Raw genomic sequence first — 25,212 nt, 5'->3', positions numbered from 1 at the left:
AATGGTCGCAAGCATGGAAAAACAATTACAAAGTTATTAAACCAGTTAGTTATAGGGAAAACTTTTATAAAGTGTTCCATAGGTGGTATATTACACCAGTACTAGTGTCCAAAATGAACAATAGTCTTTCACCTAAGTGTTGGAAGTGTGGAATTAAGACAGGTACATTTTATCACGTATGGTGGACTTGTGATATTGTTAAAAAAAATTGGGTGAAAGTTTATATATTTTTAAAGGAAATGTTAGGTATGAATTTTCATTTTGAACCAGAGACAATGTTACTATCTATGATAGGAAAGGAAATATCAAAAGAAGATGAACATCTGGTGATTTATACTATCACCGCTGCCAGAATTTTAATAGCCAAATATTGGAAGAAAGGGAACTGTCCAAATTTGGAGGAATTGGTTGAAAAAGTGCTTTTTGCCGCTGAAGCGGATATACTTTCTGCACTTTTGAAAGGACAGGCAAAATCTGTAGCAAGTAATAAATGGAAGAAATTGTATAGATGGATTGAAAGGAAGACAGAAGGGAAAGAAGGGGGGGGGGGAAATTAGGTTGAAGATGAATCTATGTTATGATAATAATTTACTTTATTTAAAAGTGATAATTAATTTGTTGTTTGAATCCACTTTCACTCTCTGTTTTATGTTTTACGTTTCATGTATAGGGAATACTTAGAATTACCCTGACGAATGCTTAATTCTTTTGTAAGGATCGTTTGTTTATTGTTAATAAAGTTATAAAATATATATTAAAAAAAACATAAATATGCAGCTTTCACAAGGGAAGGGTCTTCTGATGGGTTTGTTTAAATCCAAAACTTAAAGTGACTTGTTCCCCATTTAAAGATACAAAGTGTATTTATTTCTGTATTACACAAATCACTATGCACACATAGTACCCTTTTTTTTTTTTTAAAGAGGAGTGGGTTCTAATTTGGGAAGGCAGGAATCCATAGCTGAACAGTGCAAATCATGACTCCCCTGTTTGTGCTTCAAGTTCCTATACAGAATCATAGAGCTGGAAGGGACCTACAGGGCCATCTAGTACAACCCCCTGCAAAATGCAGGAAATTCACAAATACCTCCCCCTAAATTCACAGGATCCACATTGCTATCAGATGGCCATCTAGCCTCTGTTTAAAAACCTCCAGGGAAGGAGAGCCCACCACCTCCCAAGGAAGCTTGTTCCACTTAGGAACCACTCTGACTGTCAGGAAGTTCTTCCTAATGTTGAGCCAGAAACTCTTTTGATGTAATTTCAACCCATTGGTTCTGGTCCTACCTTCTGGGGCCTAGTGGTATCTGGACATTTCTTAGACAGGAAAACAATTCTGCACCATCCTCTATAACAACAGCCCTTCAAGTACTTGAAGATGGTGATCATATCACCTCTCAGCCACCTCCTCTCCAGGCTAAACATATCCAGCTCCTTCAGTCTTTCCTCATAGGACTTGGTCTCCAGACCCCTCACCATCTTCATCACCTCCTCAGGACTCTATGCTCCTATTCAAAATGCTGACAGACTCTTTTCATCCCCCAAACAAGAGCTGCCAGCTCCACGTTGGGAAACTCCTGGAGATTTGTTAATAGAGCCTGGAAAAGTAAGGTTGCCAGCTCTGAGTTGAGAAATATCTGGAGATTTTGAGGGTGGAGCCTGGGGAGGGTGGTGTCTGGTGAGGGGAGAGATCTCAGTGGGGTACAATGCCATAGAATTTATCCCCCAAAGCAATCATTTTCTCCAGGGGAACTCATCTCTGTTGACTGGAGATTGGTTATAATAGCAGATCTCCAGGTGCCACCTGAAGTTGGCAACCATATGCTATAGAGTCTGCCCTCCAAGGCATCCATTTTTCCCTGTGGGAACTGATCTTTGTAGTCTGGAGATGAGCTGTAATTCCAGGGGATCCCCAAGTCCCACTTAGAGCTGCTTAAACCTATAATCATGGATATGCAGAGATTCTCCAATACTGAGACTGCTCTACTGTAGGCATGAGAATCAGCTAATCTCGGCACCAAAAATTCAAGGAGCATCTTCTGTGACGAGGAATGGTATCATTTTCACTGTTATTTGTGTCATTTGGATGCCTATAATCCACTCACCCCCATTTCCCTTCATTGCTCCTAAGACAAAGATCCAACAGTTGTCAACAACCAAGAGAGGGAGCTAAGAAACCCCGCTCCCGCTCCCTCTCCCACTTTCTCTTTTTAAAAAAGCATTTTGAGTGTCTGCATCTGGGCTCACTTGCCTGGAAGTCATGGTGACTTCTGGCAACCCCTAGTGGTATCTGGACATTTCTTAGACAGGTGCCTGCCTCTGTGTCCTGGCCCTGGTATTCCTGGGAGCTCTCCCAAGTAATTGCCAGAACCAGCCCTGCTTAGCTTCTGAGATGTGATGAGATCACGCTTGCCTGGGCTATCCAGGCCAGGGCTCCCCCCCCCCCACCTTTCCATCGTGGTTGCAATCACTACCAGGGCCAGGACTTTCTCAGTCCTGGCCCCAGCCTGGTGGAATCAGCTCCCTATGGAGATCCAGGCCCTACCTGGCTTGCTGGTCTTTTGTAGGGCCTGCAAAACGGAGCTGTTCCGCCAGGTCTTTGGATGAAGCAGCGGGCATCTATTTATCGATCGGTTAGCCTCCCCCCTACTGCTCTGCTGCTCTACTGCACTACTGTACTGTGATGCTGCATTGTCGTACTATTTTGTGCTATACCACCTTGCTGTCATGTCATCTGGCTGAAGCATTTTGCTGCACTTTGATGAATGTTGTAATTGGTTTTATTATGATTTTATTGTGATTTTATTTCTATTTGTTGTACTTCTCTCTGAGCCCCCAATGGGGGAATGGGTGGAATATAAAATAATAATAATAATAATCACTGAAAGATAATAATTCCGGCACTAAGCAATATAAAATGAAATAATTCAATTTCCACGTAGAGTTCTGCTTTGCCCAACGAAGTCCAGACAAAGACCTTTTTTATTTCTCCATTTCAATGGTGCTATCTTCGACAGTGGTATCAGCTTCAAATTTTGACGCCAAGGAAGAATAATGCCAACTATTATTTCTATTATTTTTCCTTTTCTTCCTTTCACAACGTGTCTAAGCCCTATCTAAGCACTATCACAGAATCAATCCAATTGTTGGTTAGAGAGACGGGGGGTGGGGGGTGGGTGGGAATGGCCATTTGTATAAGCCACTCTAAAAAAATCATTAGAACTCTGTTCCCCATCAGTGAATAAGCACAACTATCACTTCCAAGCAGCTCATTCCCTCTCCAAAATTACAGTTGCTAGCAGAAAACAATTCCTGCCATGGATAACCACTGCATCTGGCTCTCACTTACTCAAGGTTTCCTCCCAAGAGTATCCAAGTGATGATTGCTCAACAGCAGCAATTTGCTCTCTCTCCCAGAGAGCCAAGCTAACCTTTTTTACCTTTGAGTGACTTCAGTAAACTAAATAAGGTGTGCTGAGGTAGTCACTTAATCAGACTGATTTAGATATGTTGGTCTTAAGCAGCAGAACTAAATTCCCATCCAGAGGCACCTTTAAGACTAAGAAAGTTTTATTAAAGGTATAAGCTTTTGCGTGCGTGTACACTTCTTCAGATACATTAAATTGGCAGAGGAGTGAGCGGCATATAGCATACTGGATTAACAAACTGGAAAGACAAGTTTAGTTTATATCATCACCATTTGCTTGGGTTTAATTTCTGGGGGAAACATAGTGAAACTAATAAATATATTGGAGACTGATGAGCAGATGTACCCTTCTGAACTGTGGAATACATATAGGCAGAGGAGTGAGCGGCATACTGTGGAATACATATAGGCAGAGGAGTGAGTGGAATACTGTGGAATACATATAGGCAGAGGAGTGAGCGGCATACAGCATACTGGATTAACAAACTGGAAAGACAAGTTTAGTTTATATCATCACCATTTGCTTGGGTTTAATTTCTGGGGGAAACATAGTGAAACTAATAAATATATTGGAGACTGATGAGCAGATGTACCCTTCTGAACTGTGGAATGCTGAGAGTAATTAATTGAGACCGTGCCATTATGCTCCATCCATCCATATGCAGGTAAGTTGCACAAAAATAATCATAATAACTATAGTTACCATCATACATACAACTGTTCAAAAGTAAATCAAATTTTGATGCATCACATTTCTGGGCAGAATATTTTGTTCAATCAGGTAAGTCACCACAGGGTACCATAACTGTATAACTTTTTTTTCGTACAAAGTCAGGGCCGTATCTTTATTTAAACAAGCCAGTTTATTAAGAAAACACTGGAATTTTCATTCTGATACTGGACCTCTATATTATTGGAAAAGATCAGCCCCTAAGCTCTACCAGGGTCATCCTCTGCTAATTCCCCCATCAAAACAGAGGAGACCCCTAGCAATTTTGCTAACACTAGATCCAACCTAATTATTGGTGCTGGTAGGGGTGTTAAAACTTATTTTCCCCTTAGATTTGAGTCCAATAGAAAACAATAAGAGTTTCGAGATATAAGTTTTTGAGAGTCAGAACTCCCTTTGCAAGACATGAGCAGACACATCTCTGATGAAAGGTGCTTTAACTCTCAGAAACTTAAACCCTGAAATTCTTGATGGGATTCGAATCTAACTGTTCTACTGTAGACCAATATGGCTACCCTCTAAAATGTTTTTCCCTTTGTAGCTTATGCCAAGTTATTGATCTTTTACTATTTTTAATTACCCTTGATCAATGGAGAGTCGAAATATGGGAGATCATATTATTTGACAAAATGACTGATTCTATCCTTAGATCCAATTCAGAATTGGAAAATTCCAGCCATTTAAAAAAATGGCTTCCAATCCTTGCCTTTGAATGGAATCTTCAATCCTTCCAACATTTCCTTCCTAGATATATACACCATAACCTTATCCTATTTTTTTTATTATGTATATTTTGTTTCATAGGTGAGCCAACTGTTTATTTGGTAACTGTATATTTCTTGTTTTCTAGCACTGGTACACCCTTCCCCCTACCCGCAAAGCATTAAATTATTGTTGTATTTTATAACTACCAACCAATAAAAATTAAGAGTTTTTTTTTTAAATTACCCTTATGTTCTAATTGTTTCATTATGATAAAACATAAAATCATGATGGGTAGTGGTTTTTGACTTGCCATTGGAAAAAAAAAAGTTAATCTCTCCACCCTGCAACAAGAAGAATCAAAATAAACCATTTATTCATGAGTGCCAGGAGATATAAGGAAGGGAGGAGAGAAAACAGGCAACAAGCTTATCTGAAGAAGTATGCATGCGGAAGCTTATTTCACATGCACACTTCTTCAAATAGCTTGTTTCCTGTTTTCTCCCCTCTGCTCCATTTATTCCCAGTATTAAAATCTGTTGGTCTCAGACTTTGTTCTGCTGCTTCAGACCAACATGGCTGCCCACCTGAACCAAGGTAAAAACACAGATGCATGGAGAACAGAGGGCTTTTACAAAAGAAGATTGACCTCTGAGTGGACTTATAGAAGGATGTTGCACTTGAGTCAGGCGTTGCCAGTTTTGTCAAGAAAAAACAGTAGTATTAATAAGTGCTGTGTAAAACCCTACTTTCAATCTCACTTGCTCTTTAATGTGGAAATGGGATCTTTCAGGAGTGCGGACGAGTTTTTGTATAAACCCACAGACTCCTAAGAACATTTCTCTGGGAATACACAAAGTTGCGAATTGCCTGAGGGAAAATAAATGTCCTAATAGAGGCTTGACGGGATGTTATTTGCTAGCTGATGCTATTTACCTCCAGGCTGTGAAAAGCCTCAGCTGACTATTTTGGTACATCAAGCCTCCATTAAAGGGACAGGATATTTTCTCTAGGCTAGCTGGCAACCCTAGAAATAAGCCCCATTGAAGCAGCCCTACACTGAAATAGACCCTTGGGTCCACCAAGGTCAGTATTGCCTATTCAGACTGGCAATGGCTCTCCAGGGTCTTATGCAGAGGTCTTTCACAGCACTTACAGCCTGGTCCTTTTAACTGGAGATGCCTGGATTGAACCTTGGACCTTCTGCATGCCAAGCAAGGGCTCTTCCACTGACCCATAGCCCCACCCATTGAGTAGACCTCAGCAGGATTTGGAGTAGATGTGTTTTGGATTGCTCCTCCAACCTAGATAGAAACAATTTTGAGGCTCCCTCTTCTCTTCTCTTTCTTCTGTCTCTTCTTTTGCTCACTGTAGGAGAACCAATCTGTAAAAACACCAGTGTCTCCACTGTCCATACTGCAAACCTGACAACATGTATTCATCAAAATGTATTGTGACCTGGAAAGCCAGACTGCCCAATTCCTAATGGAGGATTGGGGAAGAGATGGAAGAAGTCACTCTGCACATGGTAATATACACTGAAACTTCACGTGTTGCATCTGGACCTTAGCACTGAACACAGATGCTGGGATTCACTAAAGGGCTCAAATAAAACTGTGCATCTAGTGGTGCAGTGCAGATGATCATATGAAATGGTTCATGAACTGCAGGCTGTCCCAGTGCTCCAGGGAAATTGTTTTCAGGGGTATTCAGATGTCGAGCCTTCACTTATACAAGTGCACAAAGAAGAGAGAAGTCTAGTTATCAGGCATAAAAACCAATCATGCTGTTATCACACTGCAAGCAAGTCCCAGTGTACAAAGACTCACTTACCTGCTCAAACTTTTGCTTTAAATGAAAGAAATTTTTTTGTTAAGGCCTACAAGACATGAATATATTCATCACGAGGTTAAGCAAAGCAACACAGTTAAGGCAGGCATCAATTCTAGTCAAAACAGCTCTTTTATAGAGTACTAAGCCCCCCTAAAAGGTAATATACTTACTCTTTTAAGACTGACACTTAGGGATGTATGGGTGTTGAGGACCATCTACCAATATAATCTCTGAGCCCCCTTAACAGATAGCCAGAGTTGGACATGAATACGATGTGGAACTTAGATTAGGGAGACCTGAGTTCAAATCCCTGAAGAGCACTGAAATCATGATCATCTACTTCACGGGACTATTGTGATCATTCCCCCTGTCCCCGACACCTTATACACTCAAAGGCACCATAAACTATAGAAGAAATCTGTGCCAAAATAATAAGTAGAACATTTCGATGTGTTCTGCACCACCCTCTTCAAACAGGATTTTAAGAATCCAGAAGACTCTCTAGAGTTTACAGAAAGCATGTACAGTCCCATCCTAAGAACGCTTTCCTGGGAGTCAGCCCCAGTGAATAGACCTGATTAGGATTCCAAGTTGATCTGCGTAGTATGTTCTGTTACTTTCCAAGACATGTCCATAATAAGTAAGGCTTTAACTTTTACAAATTAGTGGGTTGTAAAAATTTTAAACTGAAAAATTGCTCCCAAAAGTATTCCCATGGAACTGAGAATTTTTCCAGCTTTCAGTGAAAGCTTTTAGTTAATTTGTCATGTAAATATATACCAAGATAAGTTTATCCCATATGCTGCCCAATCATTACGCCCTTCAGTATAATTCTCTCCGTGAATTTCCTCATGGCTCCTAAAAGGGTGGATCCAGATTCCATCACTGCATCTTACGCACTCGTACACTTTCCCCGAGAAAATAGGCTTTTAAAATTCCTGACGTCTTCTGCTGAATTGCTTCGATGGGACATTTTTTTAGACATTCGTAACTGTTGGTGTGTGTCCCCCACCCTCAAATTGGTAGTGCTCCAAATTGTATGCAGCTGATCTACCGCTCAAGATCCTCCAGGGCTCAGGGCAGATTTGTCTCACCATGCACAATCACACTCAAGCGATAACTGGGGACGGGGGTGGGGGGGAGACACCTTCTACTGCTATGACTGAAAGCAGTCTTAAAAGGGGGGAAGGATATATATTAAAGAAAGTTGTTAATTTAAGATAGGTGATCATTATAGGCATTTCAATGTTCTAAGTTAACCTCACCCCCCTATTCTTATCCGTCTTAGGTGTTTGCAACACCAACAGTTCATAGAAAAGGGGGCTGTTCTTTCAAGATGCCATGTTCATTGAGTGTTACTCCTCCTGGGGCTCCCAGAGGCTTTCTTCTTTGACCTGAATTATAAGAAAATATCTTTTCACCTAGCTCAAAAGATGACTCACAAGATCTCCCTGATTTTACAGAGAGGGGAACCATTCCTAGCCTCCCTTTCAGCCCTTTAATTGTTTTTGTTCACAGCTAAACCATGATGCGCTTTTACATTTCGGCTGAGCTGGGAAGGGGGAAAGGGTGTGTGTGTGGGGGGGAACTGTCACAATTGTTCTTATCAGCATTTTTATGCCCCCATCTGCTCCTATATCCATTCACAATGCTTCCATAGTGGGGAAACCGTTTCCCAGCCCTATGTGCAACAGGCTGGCAATCCTTGTATAAATTAGACATTCCTGTTAGTTATGAGTAAATCACTCATTTTATAATCTTTTCTTTGAAGTCCCATCTGAAAATGTCACACTTCCCCCCCACACACAATGTCCCATAGCAAGGAGGGGGCTTCTCAAGGCTAGTTTATGCAGATTCTTATCAGATAGCTGACAGGGATTGGCTAAAGCTATTTCAGCACAGTAGAGAGGTCTAACCTTACCAAATGCACAGTGTCAAAAAGACAGTAGATTCCATGCACAGAGGGAAGAAACTCATGCTATAATACTACAGTTGAAACTCAACAGGCCAGCTGAGGACATAGTTAATAAGCCCAAATACAGATGCAATATTAAGCTATGTATGCTCTCCAGTTTAATGCAAATATTAATGTCTCCACTGTTGGTCCAAGTGTTCTTCATGAGTGCCTCAACATGTGATAGAAACATGTGATAGCAACTACATTTTTTGAGCTTCTGACTAGACACAGGCATTAATCCACAAATTTTAGAAGAAGAAGAAGATAAGAAGATATTGGATTTATATCCCGCCCTCCACTCCGAAGAGTCTCAGAGCGGCTCACAATCTCCTTTACCTTCCTCCACCACAACAGACACCCTGTGAGGTGGGTGGGGCTGGAGAGGGCTCTCACAGCAGCTGCCCTTTCAAGGACAACCTCTGCCAGAGCTATGGCTGACCCAAGGCCATGCTAGCAGGTGCAAGTGGAGGAGTGGGGAATCAAACCCGGTTCTCCCAGATAAGAGTCCGCACACTTAACCACTACACCAAACTGGCAATTCATTCTAAAAAAATGAGCTGATTTGTGGGTTGTTCCAAACTGGTTTGTTTGTTTGCACCCTGCCCAAACTGGAAAATGAGCCCCTTTTTCTCTTGGTGCTTTGTTTGGTTCATCTTTGCGGTTTGTTTTCTCAGACAGCCTGGTGCTAATTCAATCAATTAATAGGCAACACTGGGGGTGGACTTCTAGAAACACCCTTAGCAATTGTCTTAGCTTGATTGGCAGCTCTGGTAGACAGCTACAGAGCTCCCATTCTGCCCTGTGGAAGAAGACACCTGACTCCACTGCTTTCACTTTGCACTGCAGCACAAAGACAGCACAGTTAGTTTTCAATGTGAGAGCTGAAGCTGAGCTTTTCAGGGGGTACCTGCTCTGGGGGGCTATAACTCAAACATTCCAGTTCCTCCAGTCTTCACAAAACTTGGAAGGTGGATGGAGGAGAGCCTGCTGAAGAGTCCTGGTGAGTTTTACACCTCCCAAATAAAACAAAACAATGAACCATGAAACAACCAGACAAATCACAAAACAAACTTCCAGTTTGGGGTGATCACACAAACCAACACGAATCACCATTTTTGGGTTCCATGCGCATGCTTACTTCTGACCTATAAAAAGCCACAATATTACATTTTATAGACCTTTCTCCAAAAATCCCCTAATGTGCTCTCTGAAGTGTCTGTTCCCAATCATCAAAACTCTGGTGGAACATCTGAACTCACAAGAATCATATTAATTTCTATTAATGAAGACAAATGATGTTTCTATAAGTTTAATTTTGTTCAAGACACTTATTTCTAGGACAGATGCAAGTTATATGGAATTTAATGGCCAAGGATCAATCGATATCCTAAACTAAGCTCTCCATGCAACAGTTTCATAGAAGTTTGTGCTTTCCCCCCCAAATATCAAATTTTCTGTTTTCCAATTTTCTATTTTCCCCCCACACCTCTCTTGTGCATGTGAGTCTGCTTACAGCATCCATAAAAACTGTTTACTATATAAACACATCATAAAAACAACAGATCCAACACAATTTTAAAAGCAGCAGCATCGCTGTAAAATCTACAAATAAATGCCATCAGGTAGTTAATGGTCTTCTAAACTCCATATGTAGGGTTGCCAACTGCAGGTTGGGAAATACCTGGAGATGGGGTGAATCTTGGGGAGAGCAGGGTTTGCAAAAAAGAGGGTCTCCAGAAGGGTAAAATTCCATAAACTCCACCCTACCAAACTGCCATTGTCTCCAGGGGAACTGATATCTGCTGTCTGGAGATCAGACGTAATTCCAGGAGATCTCCAGGCTCCACCTGGAGGTTGGCAACCCTAGGATGCCCTCCAATGATTTCTCCCTCTGGGAAATCATTGTGTTGTCCTGAAGTTACTTCTACAAAGACTCCACTTCTTGCCAAGTACTTCCTGATTCTTGGAAGGATGGCAAATGGAACTAGGCCCAGATCAATTGGCACAGGGGCACAGAGAGTGAAAGACCATCTCTAAGGCAATATAAAACCAGTCACCCTTCTAATCTAATATGTAAACAGAAACACATAATTCGACATGTTGTTATTATGAATACGTAACTCTATCACCACAAAGCCGGTTTCAGTAGCTTCCAAGTTCAGCTCATAGCAATCAGGAAACAAGGATTAGAATACCTTGCTCACATGTCACAAGCTCACAAATCTTGCATTAATATTGAGGGTGTGAACAAATATCCAAACTCCCCACCTGCTGAATGAACACATTGATGAGGCCAAGTCTGCCTAATACATCAAACCTCAAACAGAAGTTTTCCTGATCTGGAAATATCCTAACATGTCTTTTGGATCACTGTCTCTGCTACTGATACTACATTGCAGAGACAGATAGGTAGAGAGAGCAGGATCAAGTGATCTGCTAAAGACGCTCATCCACCAAAGATCTTCTCACTCAGGAACCGCCAACAGAGTTTTGAGGAAGCCTGGTTAACTGTTCGATCAAAACTATTAAATTAACAGAAATTGAACAAGAGAGAGAGAGATACGCTATTTTTAAAAGCCCAAGTTTAGTTCACAATCATAAAACAAAATTAAAAATTTCAACCACCAAAATTAATCATTCTTTACAGCTAACATTTTATGAAAATATAACATGTGAATTACTATTCAGGAAGTAAAGCAATGGTTGGTTTTTGTTCTGGAACCTTAGGAATGGCACAGTTGCAAACTTTATTCTGTTTTAACCACTTGGATAAACAATATCCATTTTATACATGTGCACAGATACGCAGAGCAGAGAGCATCTATTCATAAGTGAAGACCAATTGCAGGTTTGTTCTTCTGCACCCAAAAGGATGAAAATCAAGAAGCCCTCAAGTCTATCTTTGCTACTAGCAGACAAGGAATCACATTACAGGGTTCCACCTACCCAATATGTATTTTCAACTTGCATTAGACCACAGCGTCGGAATACAGAGTCAACTCAGTGGCTAACAAATCATTCTTGACCTGTGACTCAACTGACATTCCCGCCATAACTTTCAAGAAGAGATTCCTTCTCATTATCCTTTATCGTAACAAGCCAACTTACTGTGACACGTCAGACACAGAGGGCAGTGATGCTTCTTCAGAGAGGAGGTCCATGTCTTCGGTGAAACTGTTGGCCCTTGAAATTTCACTGCTGTCCAAACGCCTTTTTACTAAACAAAGAATGTAAAGGTAAAGGTAATTATAATCCACAATCCATTTAATCTACAAAAGATCATTTCATAGTGCTGCTCAGCACAGCAGTTACCTTTTAACACTTACATCTCACAACCAATTTGTCCAAACACATCAATATGTTGCTGTAGTTCTTCCTTTCCCTTTCTCACCACTCCCCCAATCAGCATTTATAAAAATAAGATCTGAGATACATATTGGGTCCTTTTACCTTCGAGAACTTCCCATTCATTTAAGTGCTGATAAGGGGTTACGTATTCTGAACACAGCACCAAATAAATGTTTACAAATACGTCAATTCATTCATTGAAATCAATAGAGCAGCAGTGTGTAGGGGCATGAAATCTCCACATTTAACTTTAAAAATTAATATAAATATTCAATACTGCATCATGAACAGCCAATACAGAGAAATACAATATTGACCGATGAAATATTAATACCAGCACAATGCCAATTTTGTGTGTGTGTGTGTGTGTATGCTTGTAGATGCAGAAGCCAGTCTTGAATATTGCAGAGGTCAAGAGGTGGGGATCACAGACTGGCCCTGAACGATTGCTGCAGTGAGACACTGTGCTGCCCCCCAGGTGAATAATCTTCCTAGCTGAAAACATAAAGATCATGTAGTACTTGATGAAGTTTCTCCAAGAGAGGTTTGTTGTCAGTTAAAAAAAATCAGGTTAACCATCTCCAAAGTCATCATCAATCCCAGTTTGGTGTAGTGGTTAAGTGTGCGGACTCTTATCTGGGAGAACCAGGTTTGATTCCCCACTTCTCCACTTGCACCTGCTGGAATGGCCTTGGGTCAGCCATAGCTCTGGTAGGAGTTGTCCTTGAAAGGGCAACTTCTGGGAGAGCTCTCTCAGCCCCACCCACCTCACAGGGTGTCTGTTGTGGGGGGGGCAGGTAAAGGAGATTGTGACCGTTCTGAGACTCTGAGATTCAGAGTATAGGGCGGGATATAAATCCAATATCTTCTTCAATTTCAGGATTGAGAAAGGATCTAAAATTCCAGACCATAGCCTGCTGCATAATTTGCCTCCCTGAAATTAAGTATTCCAAAGTAACCACAAGTTTTTTTTTTTAAGGGGAGGGAAGATGGAAGTAATTGCCATGACCCTCACGTGAACAAATGACACTGTGTTTTAACATTTGAAATAATCAGATCCTTTCCTTCCAAGGCAGAATGTTGGTCTGTGAGAATATAAGCAAAAAATCAGGGGGGTGTCAGGTGTCAGCCTCTAGGGTCACCCACACTCCAATTAGTAGGCCATGGCTTTCAATTGAGGGATCAGCTCATATTGTCATTCAGAATCATTCTGTAGCACATCCCTGACTCTGAATGGGGAGATGCTAGTTTCTTGAAGCTTTGGTAGCCACCATATTTCTCCATGGAAGAGAGACCCCAATAAACAGGTTTCTTACCTATAACTGATGATCTTCGAGTGGTCATCTGTGCAGTCACACTGATGGGAGAAGGCGCCAACGCCGATCACGATCGGTAAACTTCAAAGCTGCGGATTTCCGCGCCCACGTCCCAGTGCTCATGCCCAGAAACCCCACTATGCATGCTCACTGAGACGGCAGCAGACATCCCACCAGTTCCTTCTGACCACTGCATGAGCCCTAGAACGGACAGGCAGCAGTGGGGAAGGAGGGCGGGTAGTGTGACTGCACAGATGACCACTCCAAGATCATCAGTTACAGGTAAGAAACCTGTTTATCTTCTTCATGGTCTCTGTGGATCACACTGATGGGAGAATAGCAAGCTAACAGCCTACCTGGAGGAGGGTGCCACGGTCCGTCAGCAGGGAAGCGACTGAAGAACAGTACGGCCCACTGACGAACACTGATGCCAACGAAGGTCCAGCGCATAGTGTCTGATGAAGGTATGCGGGGAGGACCAAGTGGCAGCCTTGCAAATGTCCCATAATGGCATGCCTTTCATGAAAGCTGCAGAGGTGGCCATTGCCCTTGTAGAATGCGCTCGAATAGGCCCTGGAAGAGGTCCCTTGTTCAATAGGTAACGAAGTTTTATCGTCTCCGTTATCCATTTTGAAAGTCTTTGAGACAAGATCTTCCGGTCCTACGAAACTGGGGCATACGAGACAAAAAGCCTAGGGTCCTTCCGAGAGGGCCCTACATGATGCAGGTAAAAGGAAAGCGTCCGTTTAACATCCAGAGCATGGAGTCTCCACTCGGACTCAGTAGCCGGGTTAGGAAAATAAACCGGTAAACAAATTTCCGTGTTTAGGTGGAACGCTGAAACCACCTTGGGTAGGAAAGTAATGTCGAGACACAGCCATACTCCTTCGGTACTGAAACAGAGATATGGGCCATCACACCTCAATGCTGCGAGTTCCCCCACTCTCCGCGCTGAGGTGATAGCCACCAAGAACGCTGTTTTCCACGCCAGCAATTGGAGGGAACATGTCGCCATGGGTTCGAAAGGCTTCCCCATCAGGGCATGTAGAACCCCGGGAAGATCCCAAGATGGAGTCGGGCATCTAATAGAGGGATATAACCTCATCAACCCACGCAGAAACTTTTTCGTAGTAGGATGCGTGAAGACCGAATGTCCTTCAATCTGAGCATGGTTGGCAGAGATAGCGGCTAAATACACCCGTATGGATGACACTGCTAGTCCCTTGTCGAGTAACGTAAGTAAAAAGTCCAAAATCAAGGGGAGACCCACTAACCTCGGGTCCCCCGAGGTATCTGACGTAAATTGTACAAACTGTGCCCACTTATAAGCGTAGGACTTTCGAGTGGATTCCTTTCTGCTATTTAGAATGACATGCTGAGCTCTCAGGGATAACGAGCTCACAGCAGCCTCCACGCTGTTAGCTTCAGATGCGGGACATCGTGGTGGACCACTAAACCCTGGTGGGATAGCAGAAGATTCGGAACCATGGGAAACAGATAGAAGATTCCCTTGGATAGGCGAAGGATGGGGGAGAACCAGTGTTGTCTGGGCCACCAAGGGGTGACCAGAACTCCTCTCGGACGTTCCCTGGATAGTTTCTGAACTACTCTGGTAATGAGTGGAATCGGAGGGAACAGGTACACATGTCGCTGGTTCCACGGAAACAGAAGGCCGTCTCCCAACGATAGTGGGTCTCCTGCCCCCCGGCAACAAAAGCTCCTGCACTTCTTGTTGTTGCGGGTGGCAAACACGTCTATTTCCGGCGTCCCCCACCTCTGGAAGATAGGTTGGAGAAAGTTCCAGTTGAGCTCCCACTCGTGGAGGGAGGCTCCCGCCCGACTGAGGAAGTCTGCACATGTATTCTGGTCACCAGGAAGATGTGTTGCCATTAGAGACGTGTTCATTGCTCTGCAAATTTCCCATATGCGCAGAGCTAGGAGACACAGCTTCCTTGATACCGTACCCCCTTGCCGGTTTATGTAGGCCAGCGCCGTGGTATTGTCCGTCAGGATTGCTACAGCTTGGTTTGCAAGCAACGGCTGGAAGGAGAGAATGGTATGATGAATCACTAGTAGCTCTAAAAAGTTTATGTGATACTGCAGATGGCACCTGGGCCATCTGTCTCCCACACAGAGACCATTCATATGCGCTCCCCAGCCCCACAGGGACACATCCGAGGTTATGGTTATTGTTGGGTGTTGCTTGTGGAATGGAGCCCCTGCTAGTAGGTGATGCTTCTGCTGCCACCAATCCAGGGTAGCCAGAACGTCCTGTGGAATGGACAACCTGCGTGAGAGAGGATCTATTTGGCATCTGAAGTGCTTGAGGAACCATAACTGAAGGATTCTCATGTGGAATCTGGCGAAGACCAGAACTGATGTGGTGGATGCCATTAGGCCCAACAGGCGTTGAACCTGAAGAGCCGGGACCGTCTGGTTTTGTAGAAAAATCTGTACCAGGTTTATAATGTCGTCTGCTTGCTTCTCTGGTAGAAACGCCTTGCACGACCGAGTATCTAGGATTGCTCCTATAAACTGAACCCTCTGGGAGGGTTGAAGACATGATTTCTTGCTGTTTACCTGCAGTCCCAACTCCTGCAAGAAGGCCAAGGTGGTGGTGATATTCTGTAGTCTCCGCAACCAGAAGCCAGTCGTCTATGTATGGGAATAGTGTGATGCCCTGTAACCGCAAATGGGCTGCAATGACCACCATTGTTTTTGTAAACACCCGGGTGGCTGTGGAGAGGCTGAAAGGTAAGGCCCAGTACTGATAATGCACAGTCCCGATAGCAAATCTGAGAAATTTCCTGTGGGATGGGTAAATACTTATATGAAAATAAGCGTCCTGTAAATCCAGCGTGACCATCCAATCTCCTTGGTTCAGCAGAGGAAGTATGTTTGGCAAGGAGGTCATCCTGAATTTGTGGTGTGGGATGAATAGATTTAGATCTCGAAGGTCCATGATGAGACGCAGGCCTCCGTCCCGTTTTGGGATTGCAAAATAATGGGAATAAAAACCTAATCCCTCTTGGTTTGTCGGAACCGGCTCTATGGCATTTTTGCGAAGGAGCGAGTGTACCTCTTCTCGAAGAGTAGGAGACAGGCTGGTGTAGACGAATGTTGGAACTGTTGGCTCCTGGTGGAACTCTATCATATAACCCAGCCGAATTATCGATAGGACCCACTGGTCTGTAGTTATTCTGGACCATGCCTGGAAGAAGGGGAAAAGGTGGGTATGGTTCGAAGCCGGAGGAGGGAACGGGGAACAGCGGAAAAGACAATCAAAGTCCCTGCTTGGGTTGTCTGTTCCCTTTTTGGCGAGACAATTGTGCAGAGGTCGGGGAGTATTTGGATTTTGAGTTGTAAGGGGGCTTAGAGAAGGGTGTAGTGTTCTTAGGCCTCCACTGTTGCTCCCCTGTTGGTTTAGGGAACGACTTCTTGTTCCACGGTTTAGGCCAAGGGCGTTTGTTCTGTGAGCGGGATGAGATGGGGACTCCCAGATTCCTGGAGGTCCTGATGCTTTTGGCCATCTCTTGCAACACAGAGTCCGTGTTGGCACTGAATAAGCCGTTCCTGTCAAAAGACAAATCCTCAATGTAGGCTTGAGTATCTGGTTGCAGTGCAGCGGACCGTAGCCATGAATGTCTTCTTAGGGTGATAGCCGTTGTAAGAGTTTTTGCTCCTATGTCGACAGAGTGCTTGGCTGAGTTTAATTGCTGTTTGGCCAATGCCATGCCTTCTTTTTGGATCTTCTTGATTGCATTCCTACTCTGCTCTGGGAGACCTGGTAGAATAGTTGAAAGTTGGTCCCATAAAGCATATTGATATCGCCCCATGCAGGCTGAATAGTTTGCCATTTTCAATCCCAGCGAGCCCGCCGAGTAGACACATCTTCCCAAGTTGTCCAATTTCTTCCCTTCCTTATCTGGGGGAGGGGGGGGGGGGCAGCATGCGTTTTCCTTGCTTTCGATGAAGATGCTGCCACCACCGAGTTCGGTTTTGGGTGATTGAAGAGGAAGTCCGCTGTGGATTCTTGTATTCTATACATGTGATCAAGTCTGCGTGATGAAACAGGCGTGGACGCAGGCTTGTCCCATGATGCTTTTGCTGTGTGCAACATCACTGTGGTTAGTGGAAGAGCTATCGCATTGTCTGTGACGACGGGTTGAGGCTGGACTGTGGGGAGGGATAGGGACTGAGCCATTCTTTTTATAAGGTCCTCCGAAGGAGAGATGGGTTGCTCCTCGGTGACTTTGTACGAAGGTGATGGCTCCTCTGGAGACAATGATGCTCCTTGCTCCTCCGGTATCGAACCTTCTACCGACCTCAGGGAACCCACAGGCGATTCTGAATGTTCAGAGGGTAGCAATGGTCGGTCTGGAACCGATTCTGGTGGTGTAACCCGTTCTGGAGCCGGAGGGTGCGGAGAAAATTTCCTCTGCTCGGAGGGTTCTTCCTCCGGAGGTTTGGATACCGACGTGGATGGGGCTCGCTTCGGAGGTCTGTAGGACGTCTGACATCTGCAGGATGCTTTGGAGTATTGGTCCCACTCGGCCTGACACGGGGGAAACCACGGAAAGACCGATGGCATCGGGTAGGATCCATACAGATATTGCCATTGGCGTTGATCCCATGGCAATGGAGGTGGTACCCGTCGAGGCGGAGAGCCTTCGCTTGGTCTTGCTGTAGGCGAACGGCTGTATGGGGATCTGTCTCTCTCCGGTTCCCTAGAGTGACGTCGATGCCGAGGGCTTCGGGATCGGTCTCACTGAGAGCTCCTGAAGCGATCTCATCTAGGGCTCCTGGATCTACCTCTTGGACTCCGGGAGCGACCCCGACGAGGGCTTCTGGATCGGCCTGGATGAGGGCTGCCCAATTGATCTCGAGGGCCTCGGGACCGAGGGGTTTCCGCTCTGATGTGAATGAGCTCAGGGGGACTGTCTTCCGCACCGGAGCGCTGTGCAAGGTCTTGGTCGCGGTTGCACGAGATGGCAATCTGTGTCGACATGGAAGCGAGCATCGGTGGGCTTAACCGACAGCCCGGTGAGGCGAAAAGCTTCAGCGGTGGGACAATCAGAGCCGTCGGGTTCAATGGTGACTTCGGTGAGGAGCGGCCTTGCTGTGTTTCAGCTTATCCGCCTTCTTCCTCTTTTTCACTTCCGAAGGAGCCCCTTTATCCTCCCTAGACCTCTTTGCAGGTGTGGAGGAGTCCGACATAGAAGCTGAGCCCGCTCTCTTAGTGGGGCGATCGGCGTCGGAGGGGGGTCTGTCGGTATCGACCGACTCCAAAGTCGACTGTTTGTGAACGCGCTCCAACAGAGCCGCCATCTTCCGAGGGGATAAAGCCTGTTCCATCAGTGCAGCTGCAAGACGGGCTGCCCAATTTTTCTTAGTCTGCTTCGAAAATCTGTCACAGTGGGTACACGAGTCCGGTCTGTGAGCCTCCCCGATGCAGAGTAAACATAGAGTGTGGCCGTCTGGTGGGGCGATTTTGCTGCCGCACTAAGCACACCTCTTAAAAAATCCCCAACGCTTTTCCATGCGAAGAAAATGGGGGGGGAGGGAGAGGAAAGCGGGAAAAAACAGGGGAAAACTGCCTCTTTCCTCTCCACTTCACAGATGATAGGAACGAAAAAACAATGAGAAAAAAAAAGGTTTTAAACAGTCTCTGGAAATCCAATGAAGTTCTAACAATAGAGAAAGTTCACCGACCGTAGCGATGATGGACTGATCCAAGCGGCAGTCAGAAGAGAACTGGCAGGATGTCCGCTCCCGTCTCAGTGAGCATGCGCAGTGGGGCTTCTGGGCATGCACACTGGGACATGGGCGTGGAAATCCGCAGCTTTGAAGTTTACCGATCGTGATCAGCGTTGGTGCCTTTTCCCATCAGTGTGATGCACAGAGACCACGAAGAAGATCAGTCAGTTTTTTCTTCCCTTACCTCCTCCCTGGGAAAAAAGACGGATAGACCTTGTCAATGGATTCTTATGAATCCACTGGCCAATCAGGGATTCAGAGGGAACTATAAGAATGGCTTCCTACCCAATGAACTACAGTCCTTGTGTGCATGGGCCAGATTTAAAGGGGGGCAGCCCCTCGCAAGGAGGGAGTTGCTTGCATACAATTTCTGAGTGAAACATAAAGACAGAAAATGACTGCATTGCAGGCAGACTATACCCTGGACTGCCTGATAAGGATAATAAGCAGGCAAACAAGATAAGAGGCTGAGGGCAGCCAGAGATGGTGGGGCAGGGCCCCATTCACCCTAACGTACTAGCCTCCACTGGCTTTTGCAGATGGCATTCATCTTGCTGGTGCCTGAACAGAACTGAGCAGATCAAAGTGCAGTTCCCAAGTAAACTGTGCGAGAACATTCACATCCAGCGTATACAGATGAACCTGATTATGCTGATCATGCTGTTTTGAGAGACAGGCAGGGAGGCTATCTTTTGTAGGAATTATTTGTGGACTCAGTACTAGGATAGTAGGGGGTTAAACTCACCCTGTATCCTTTCTCTCCCACTCTGGGCATCCCTACAGCCTGGCAGAGAGAGTTCTGGTAAATCCTCCCTGCCCCACACATCCAGGAAGTCCTGGGAAATCCTGCAGGAGTTTTCCCGCCAGACTTCAAATGGGGGTGTGACTTGAGGAAATTCCTCACTGGGGAATTTCCCTGCTTATCTCCAGGCCTGTTGGCTCACTAGCAACAGGCCCAGCTACTAGCTGTGGCTTTATTGGCACTGTTGGCCTTTTCAATACTGCTGCTGTTCCAGAGCCTGCTAGTGACAACTGTCTGGATCCAATGGATCTTAATTGGATCCAGACTGCAGTTACTTTGCCACAGCTTATCACTAGGGTTGCCAGCTCTGGGTTGGGAGATTTAGGGGTGTGTGGATCCTGGTGAGGACAAAATTGGCAAGGCTAGAACAGAGAGACAAATCACACACACAGACACACCGAACGAGTCAAACAACTCTTTTATGGTATTGATTTTTCAAGACAATGACAGATGAGGTCAGGGAACTAATGTGCATGCGCAAAGCATAATCAAACATTTTTAAAAAATACTCTCTTAATAGTTCAATGGACCAGGGTGAGTGAGCATTCCTACAAATCAACCTCTCCCGCCACTTTGTGGCAGCCTCTCACAAGAGCAAAGAAAGTTTCTGTCATCCTGGACTTTTCCCCTTCTTTCTCTCCCCAGGTACCCAGAGAGTAAGAGAGGAGCCTTCCCTGGCTTGGTCAACCAGAGCTTTAAATATTTCCCTGCATTCCGAACATGTTCCCCAGATCCTTCCCTCCCTCCTGTGAGGCTTCCAGCTCATGACAGAAGGGCATCGTGGCTGCTGCAGTAACAGCATTAATTCCAGCAGCTATCTCATCACCATCTTGCCCACTTGGCCACCATGGAACCCTAATGGGACAATTCTGTGGTTCAAAGCATGGTATGTGGGATGGAGCAAGCTAACCTTTGGTCCAAAGCTTCTTTGGACTATCTTCTGATGTTGAATCCTGCCATTGAATGGTTGGTGCATATCCCCTCAGCAGCTTATGCCCTAAGAAATTTTACAGTAGTCAAGAAACATTTAAAAGGATTGAAGACTTATTTGTACAACACTCATGATCTCCCATGGATAGGCACAGTCTGCATCAGTCGCTCGGCAAGGATATTATCAACTGGTCAGATCCTAATGTCAAGGGTTGGGTTATAAACATAAAAGAATTGTGTACTGCCAAGACCACAAAGAAATGGGATGGAACAAAAGCATTAATAGTAGGAGTCAATAATTTAGTAATATTGAGAAACGCCTTCTTTGAGCTTGTAATTATCATTTACATTCCAAACAGTCAGAATTCCAAAATTATCTAGACAATTGCTTGGGTACTCTCAGTTGAGTTGATACTCATTGGGATTGGCCACCTAGGCCCTCTGTTCAGAAGTATAAATGGAAGTCTGGAGAAGACTCTACACTGTCAGTTTGTTCCAGTGGAAAGCCATGGTTGTAGTCCTCTATTGGCTCCAGTAGTTCTCCTATCAGCCACACTGAATGGCCACATGCATGTCTTCTAGGCCCAACTAGCCTAGATTTCCACTTGTCTCCTAGTTCTATTGCTCAATAGCTTATCATGCCATTGGCTAAAGTGACTACAAGGTTAGACGTCATCCACAGACAGATGGTCCTTGGCTGGGACTGAAGGTTGTTTCACTAGTACTAGGTCTCTGCTATCAGACTGCAAGGCCTCCTGTATGGCTCACCATATTTAGGAATAGGATGTTCCAACTCTTCCACTGTAGGAGGATTGTCTAAAAAGCATTTCCCATATTTCTTTAAAAAAAATTCAGTATTCCTGAAAATTTCCAGTTTTCTCCTTGGAAAACACTATAGACGGAACATTCTGGGGATAAAACATGTTCCCCTCCCAGGCCTTCAATCTCTGTTCCAGGAACCCTAGTGTGGAAGGCCTCCATACACTTTTAGCTTGTCTCTTTTAGTCATCCATGGTTTTCAATATCCTGTCTAAATATACTACAAGCTGTTCAAAGGAAGCCATTGCACATTTTGGCTGCAATGCATATAAAAGGAAAATCAGGTCAAAGCAACTCTTAGAAGACAATTACTAAAAAAACTTTATTCAGATTATACACAAGACATTATTGAATATAAATGCCAGCATTGAGAACCAAGCATATCAAGAGTGTGCGGAGAATGCCCCCCCCCCTGTACCTTGTGAAGCAGGCCAGGTTGCAGCAGCGCAGATAGATAAAGATGACCAAGATAGCTGTTGGCCTGCAGGCAGACACAGGTGGCCCAAGGAAGGCAAAGGAGGAGGAAAGTCAAGAAGAAAACCAGTGAGAGTGGGAAGGCGAGACCCTGCCGAGAGATTCTTGTGCACCCCCAATGCACTTAGAAAACCTCAGGAATTTAAATGCTGATATTTCAGAATCTGCAAAGCTGTTCTGCAGTCTATTACAGTATTAGGGAATTCTTTGATCTCCTGAGTTACTGCCTGAAATTTAACTGAACTTTCTCAAGCTGAAGCAAAAACAAATATCTAAAACCTGATCGATTTTCCAATCCTGTCATTCAGATATTGAAGGTGAAACAGCAAAGTCAAAACTCAGATTTGCATTTTGATGTCACTTTCACAGCTTTTGTTGGCATCTTTTGACAGACCTCAAACATGAGCTGTCAGAAGCGACCCAGTGTCACGCCTCAACCACCAAACGCTATCAAATGTTAAATATACTCAAATATATTACCATTGCATGTCAACTGTGAAATGTGGTCAAAATACCACAGCTGCCAAATAGAAAAATATTGAAATGCAAGGCAAAACTTCAAATGTTTGGCAAGTACTCAACATCAACAATTGCAAAGGATAATTTTGGAAGTAGATTTCTTTGAGCTCTCTACTGAATTACTGCAATCTATGCCCCATCTATTTTAGGGAGTGTAGGTTGGTATAACTCTGCACAGGATTGCAGTGCAAATGTTCAGTCTGTAATAATAACAAGGCAATAAAGAAACTGTCTCACCATTTAGAGGCCTTTTTCTTTCTTTACCAGCACGCATTCAGCTCTCTGTACTGATGGCTTGAAAATAATCAGCTTTGCCTTAATTGGGCTCTCTATTCGCTGGAAAGTGGGTTTTGAAGAAATGATCGAATTCCAGTGACTAAGCAAAGTGTTTCTTAAATAATCAGGAACTTCTGGCTGCGTCTCAAGCACATGCAGTTCATCAAGGGGAGAGCTCAGTGGGAATAAACATTATGGGGAAAAAGGAAAGAGTCTACCTTCTTCTAGAACAAAATTCCAGCCCAGTGGCACCTTTAAAATTAACAAAGTTTTATTCAAGGTATAAGCTTCTGTGAGCGTGCATGCTTCTTCAGATAAACTGGAATGGAAATAATAGTCCATACATATCGGTAGAGGGTGGGCAGTAAATTAGCATGCAACATAATGAAGGTGTTTAACAGATGCAAGGATCAAACAGGAATAACAAGCTTAGTTTATCAGGTCCTCATTTGCTTGGATTTAATTCCAGGGGGAAATATAGTGAAGCAAATAAATACGTCATTATTGGAGACTGATGTGTAAATGTACTGTTACGCTCCATCCCTCTCCTCTCAAGCATGGAGGTAATTAACAGCATCCTTTTCTTTAAGGTGGGATGATTGGTTGTGCAGTGTTATGTGTCACCAAGCAAGAGAAATACATTTCTATCCACCATTCCAAATTACATTGCATTCTACTATTCGCTGCAATCCATTACAATCACTATTCCAATCTACTATTCCAAATAAGAAATACAATAAAAAAAATACAATAAAGAGGATGTGTGGTCCTTCTTGGTGAAAATACTGATGTAGGGATCAATGTATCTGAAGAAGTGTTGTGCACACAAAAGCTTATGCCTTGAATACAGCTTAGTTGGCCTTACATGGTCATGACAGCCTTTAAGAGTTAATATCAGCAACCTGAATGGAGTCCAGAAACAAATGGTAGCCAGCACTACAGGGTGACTAGGATTCCAGTGTCCTGGGATCATTATGACTTACTTTACTAGACACATAAAAAGAAGTAATATTGTCCAAGTGAAGCATTTAAGTGTGCTAAAGCATGACAGAAACTAGTCATGAATATATGGGAACAGAGCTAAATCCCATTTAATCAACTCTGTTGTCAGTGTACTGAGAACTTTGATGCCATTTATCAACAGACCAGAAACCTCCCAAAGCAAGACCCTCAGAACCACTATTGTCTTGTAATTCTGAGGTGTGAGCCTAAGACATCATGAAGAATCCTAAAAGATTCATGGCAAGCGATAAGTACAAGATGTATAGTTTCATTGCAGGCAACGTGTTGTGTAGTAATTTAAATGGTGGCTTTACCATCAGCATTTATTTCTCTTACGCTTTAGTTACTGCACAGCAACTGCATTCCAACCTACTATGAACAAACTCAACTGGAAGCCAAAATGCACCCCCTTCATAAACATTTGTAATATGTCAAGGCTTTTTTTTTGCATCCTACCTGTTTGCTTGAACTTCCTTGTAAGACCTAGTGGGGAAGAAGGGTGCAATGTATTCAGAGAGATCATTGTCTCAGCTTCATTAAGATGGGTAAGACAGCTAGCCTTGAGTTGATCTCTTTGAGGGTGTGAGGAGGACATTAGCCAAGCTGATTCTATCTAGGATCATGTTGCTGTGAGTGCTTTTCAAGATACCATATTCATCAGAAAAGGCCATGACTGTCATTCGGGCACAAGTACACATGGCAAGGAAAATATCAATCCTGATTCTCTGCCTGTTTCCTATTAACATGCTGGGCCTGAATCCAGCTCACTTTCCCCATTCAAACTCACCCAGTTCCCCTCCTTACTATTGCCGCTATCCCATGCGGCTTTTGTATATGCAATCCCATAATCCCCAGTGCTATGTACTGAGTTCTGTGTTTGGCAGGAAGCTTTCGCATGCCCAGCTGCACTGGGGTGCTAGAGACTCTTTGCTAGAATAGAGATCTGGACTCTAAACGGGGACCAATGAGCAGGTTTGGCATGAAACTTAACTGCCGTGATTTGGTATGGGGATCTGGGGGGTGGTTCTTTTGCATGAATATAAGCAGGGTCGTGGCCCCACCATTTTGTCTTGTTCCAGAGTTATCAATTAATAAACATGTTCCTGTTCAAACATCAATGCATTAAACCCAGTATTTAACACCCAGCAAAGCATTTTGGCATAGAGTGGTAAAGCTGCAGTACTGCAATCCAAGTTCTCTGCTCACAAGCTGAGTTCGATGCCAGCGGAAGCTGGGTTCAGGTAGCCAGTTCAAGGTTGACTCACCCTTCCATCCTTCTGAGGTTGGTAAAATGAGTACCCAGCTTGCTGGGGGGAAAGT

The 25,212-nt window shown here is 44.1% G+C and overlaps 1 protein-coding gene across 1 annotated transcript in view; it reads right to left on the bottom strand.

The window, feature by feature from the left end:
• The window catches only part of LOC132582726 (potassium voltage-gated channel subfamily KQT member 1-like), a 447,178-nt gene that overhangs the window by 341,201 nt on the left and 80,765 nt on the right, over positions 1 to 25,212 (bottom strand). The window contains exons 12-13 of the mRNA XM_060254425.1: positions 22,040 to 22,102; positions 11,758 to 11,866 (exon numbers count right to left, since the gene is read on the bottom strand). Coding sequence (XP_060110408.1) covers positions 11,758 to 11,866; positions 22,040 to 22,102 — 172 coding nt within the window. The remainder of the gene's footprint in view (positions 1 to 11,757; positions 11,867 to 22,039; positions 22,103 to 25,212) is intronic.

This window comes from Heteronotia binoei, chromosome 14 (assembly GCF_032191835.1).
Source record: "Heteronotia binoei isolate CCM8104 ecotype False Entrance Well chromosome 14, APGP_CSIRO_Hbin_v1, whole genome shotgun sequence".
Classification (NCBI taxonomy): Eukaryota; Metazoa; Chordata; class Lepidosauria; order Squamata; family Gekkonidae; genus Heteronotia; species Heteronotia binoei.
Note: the sequence above shows the minus strand (reverse complement) of the source record. Positions and strands in the feature narration are given on the sequence as shown.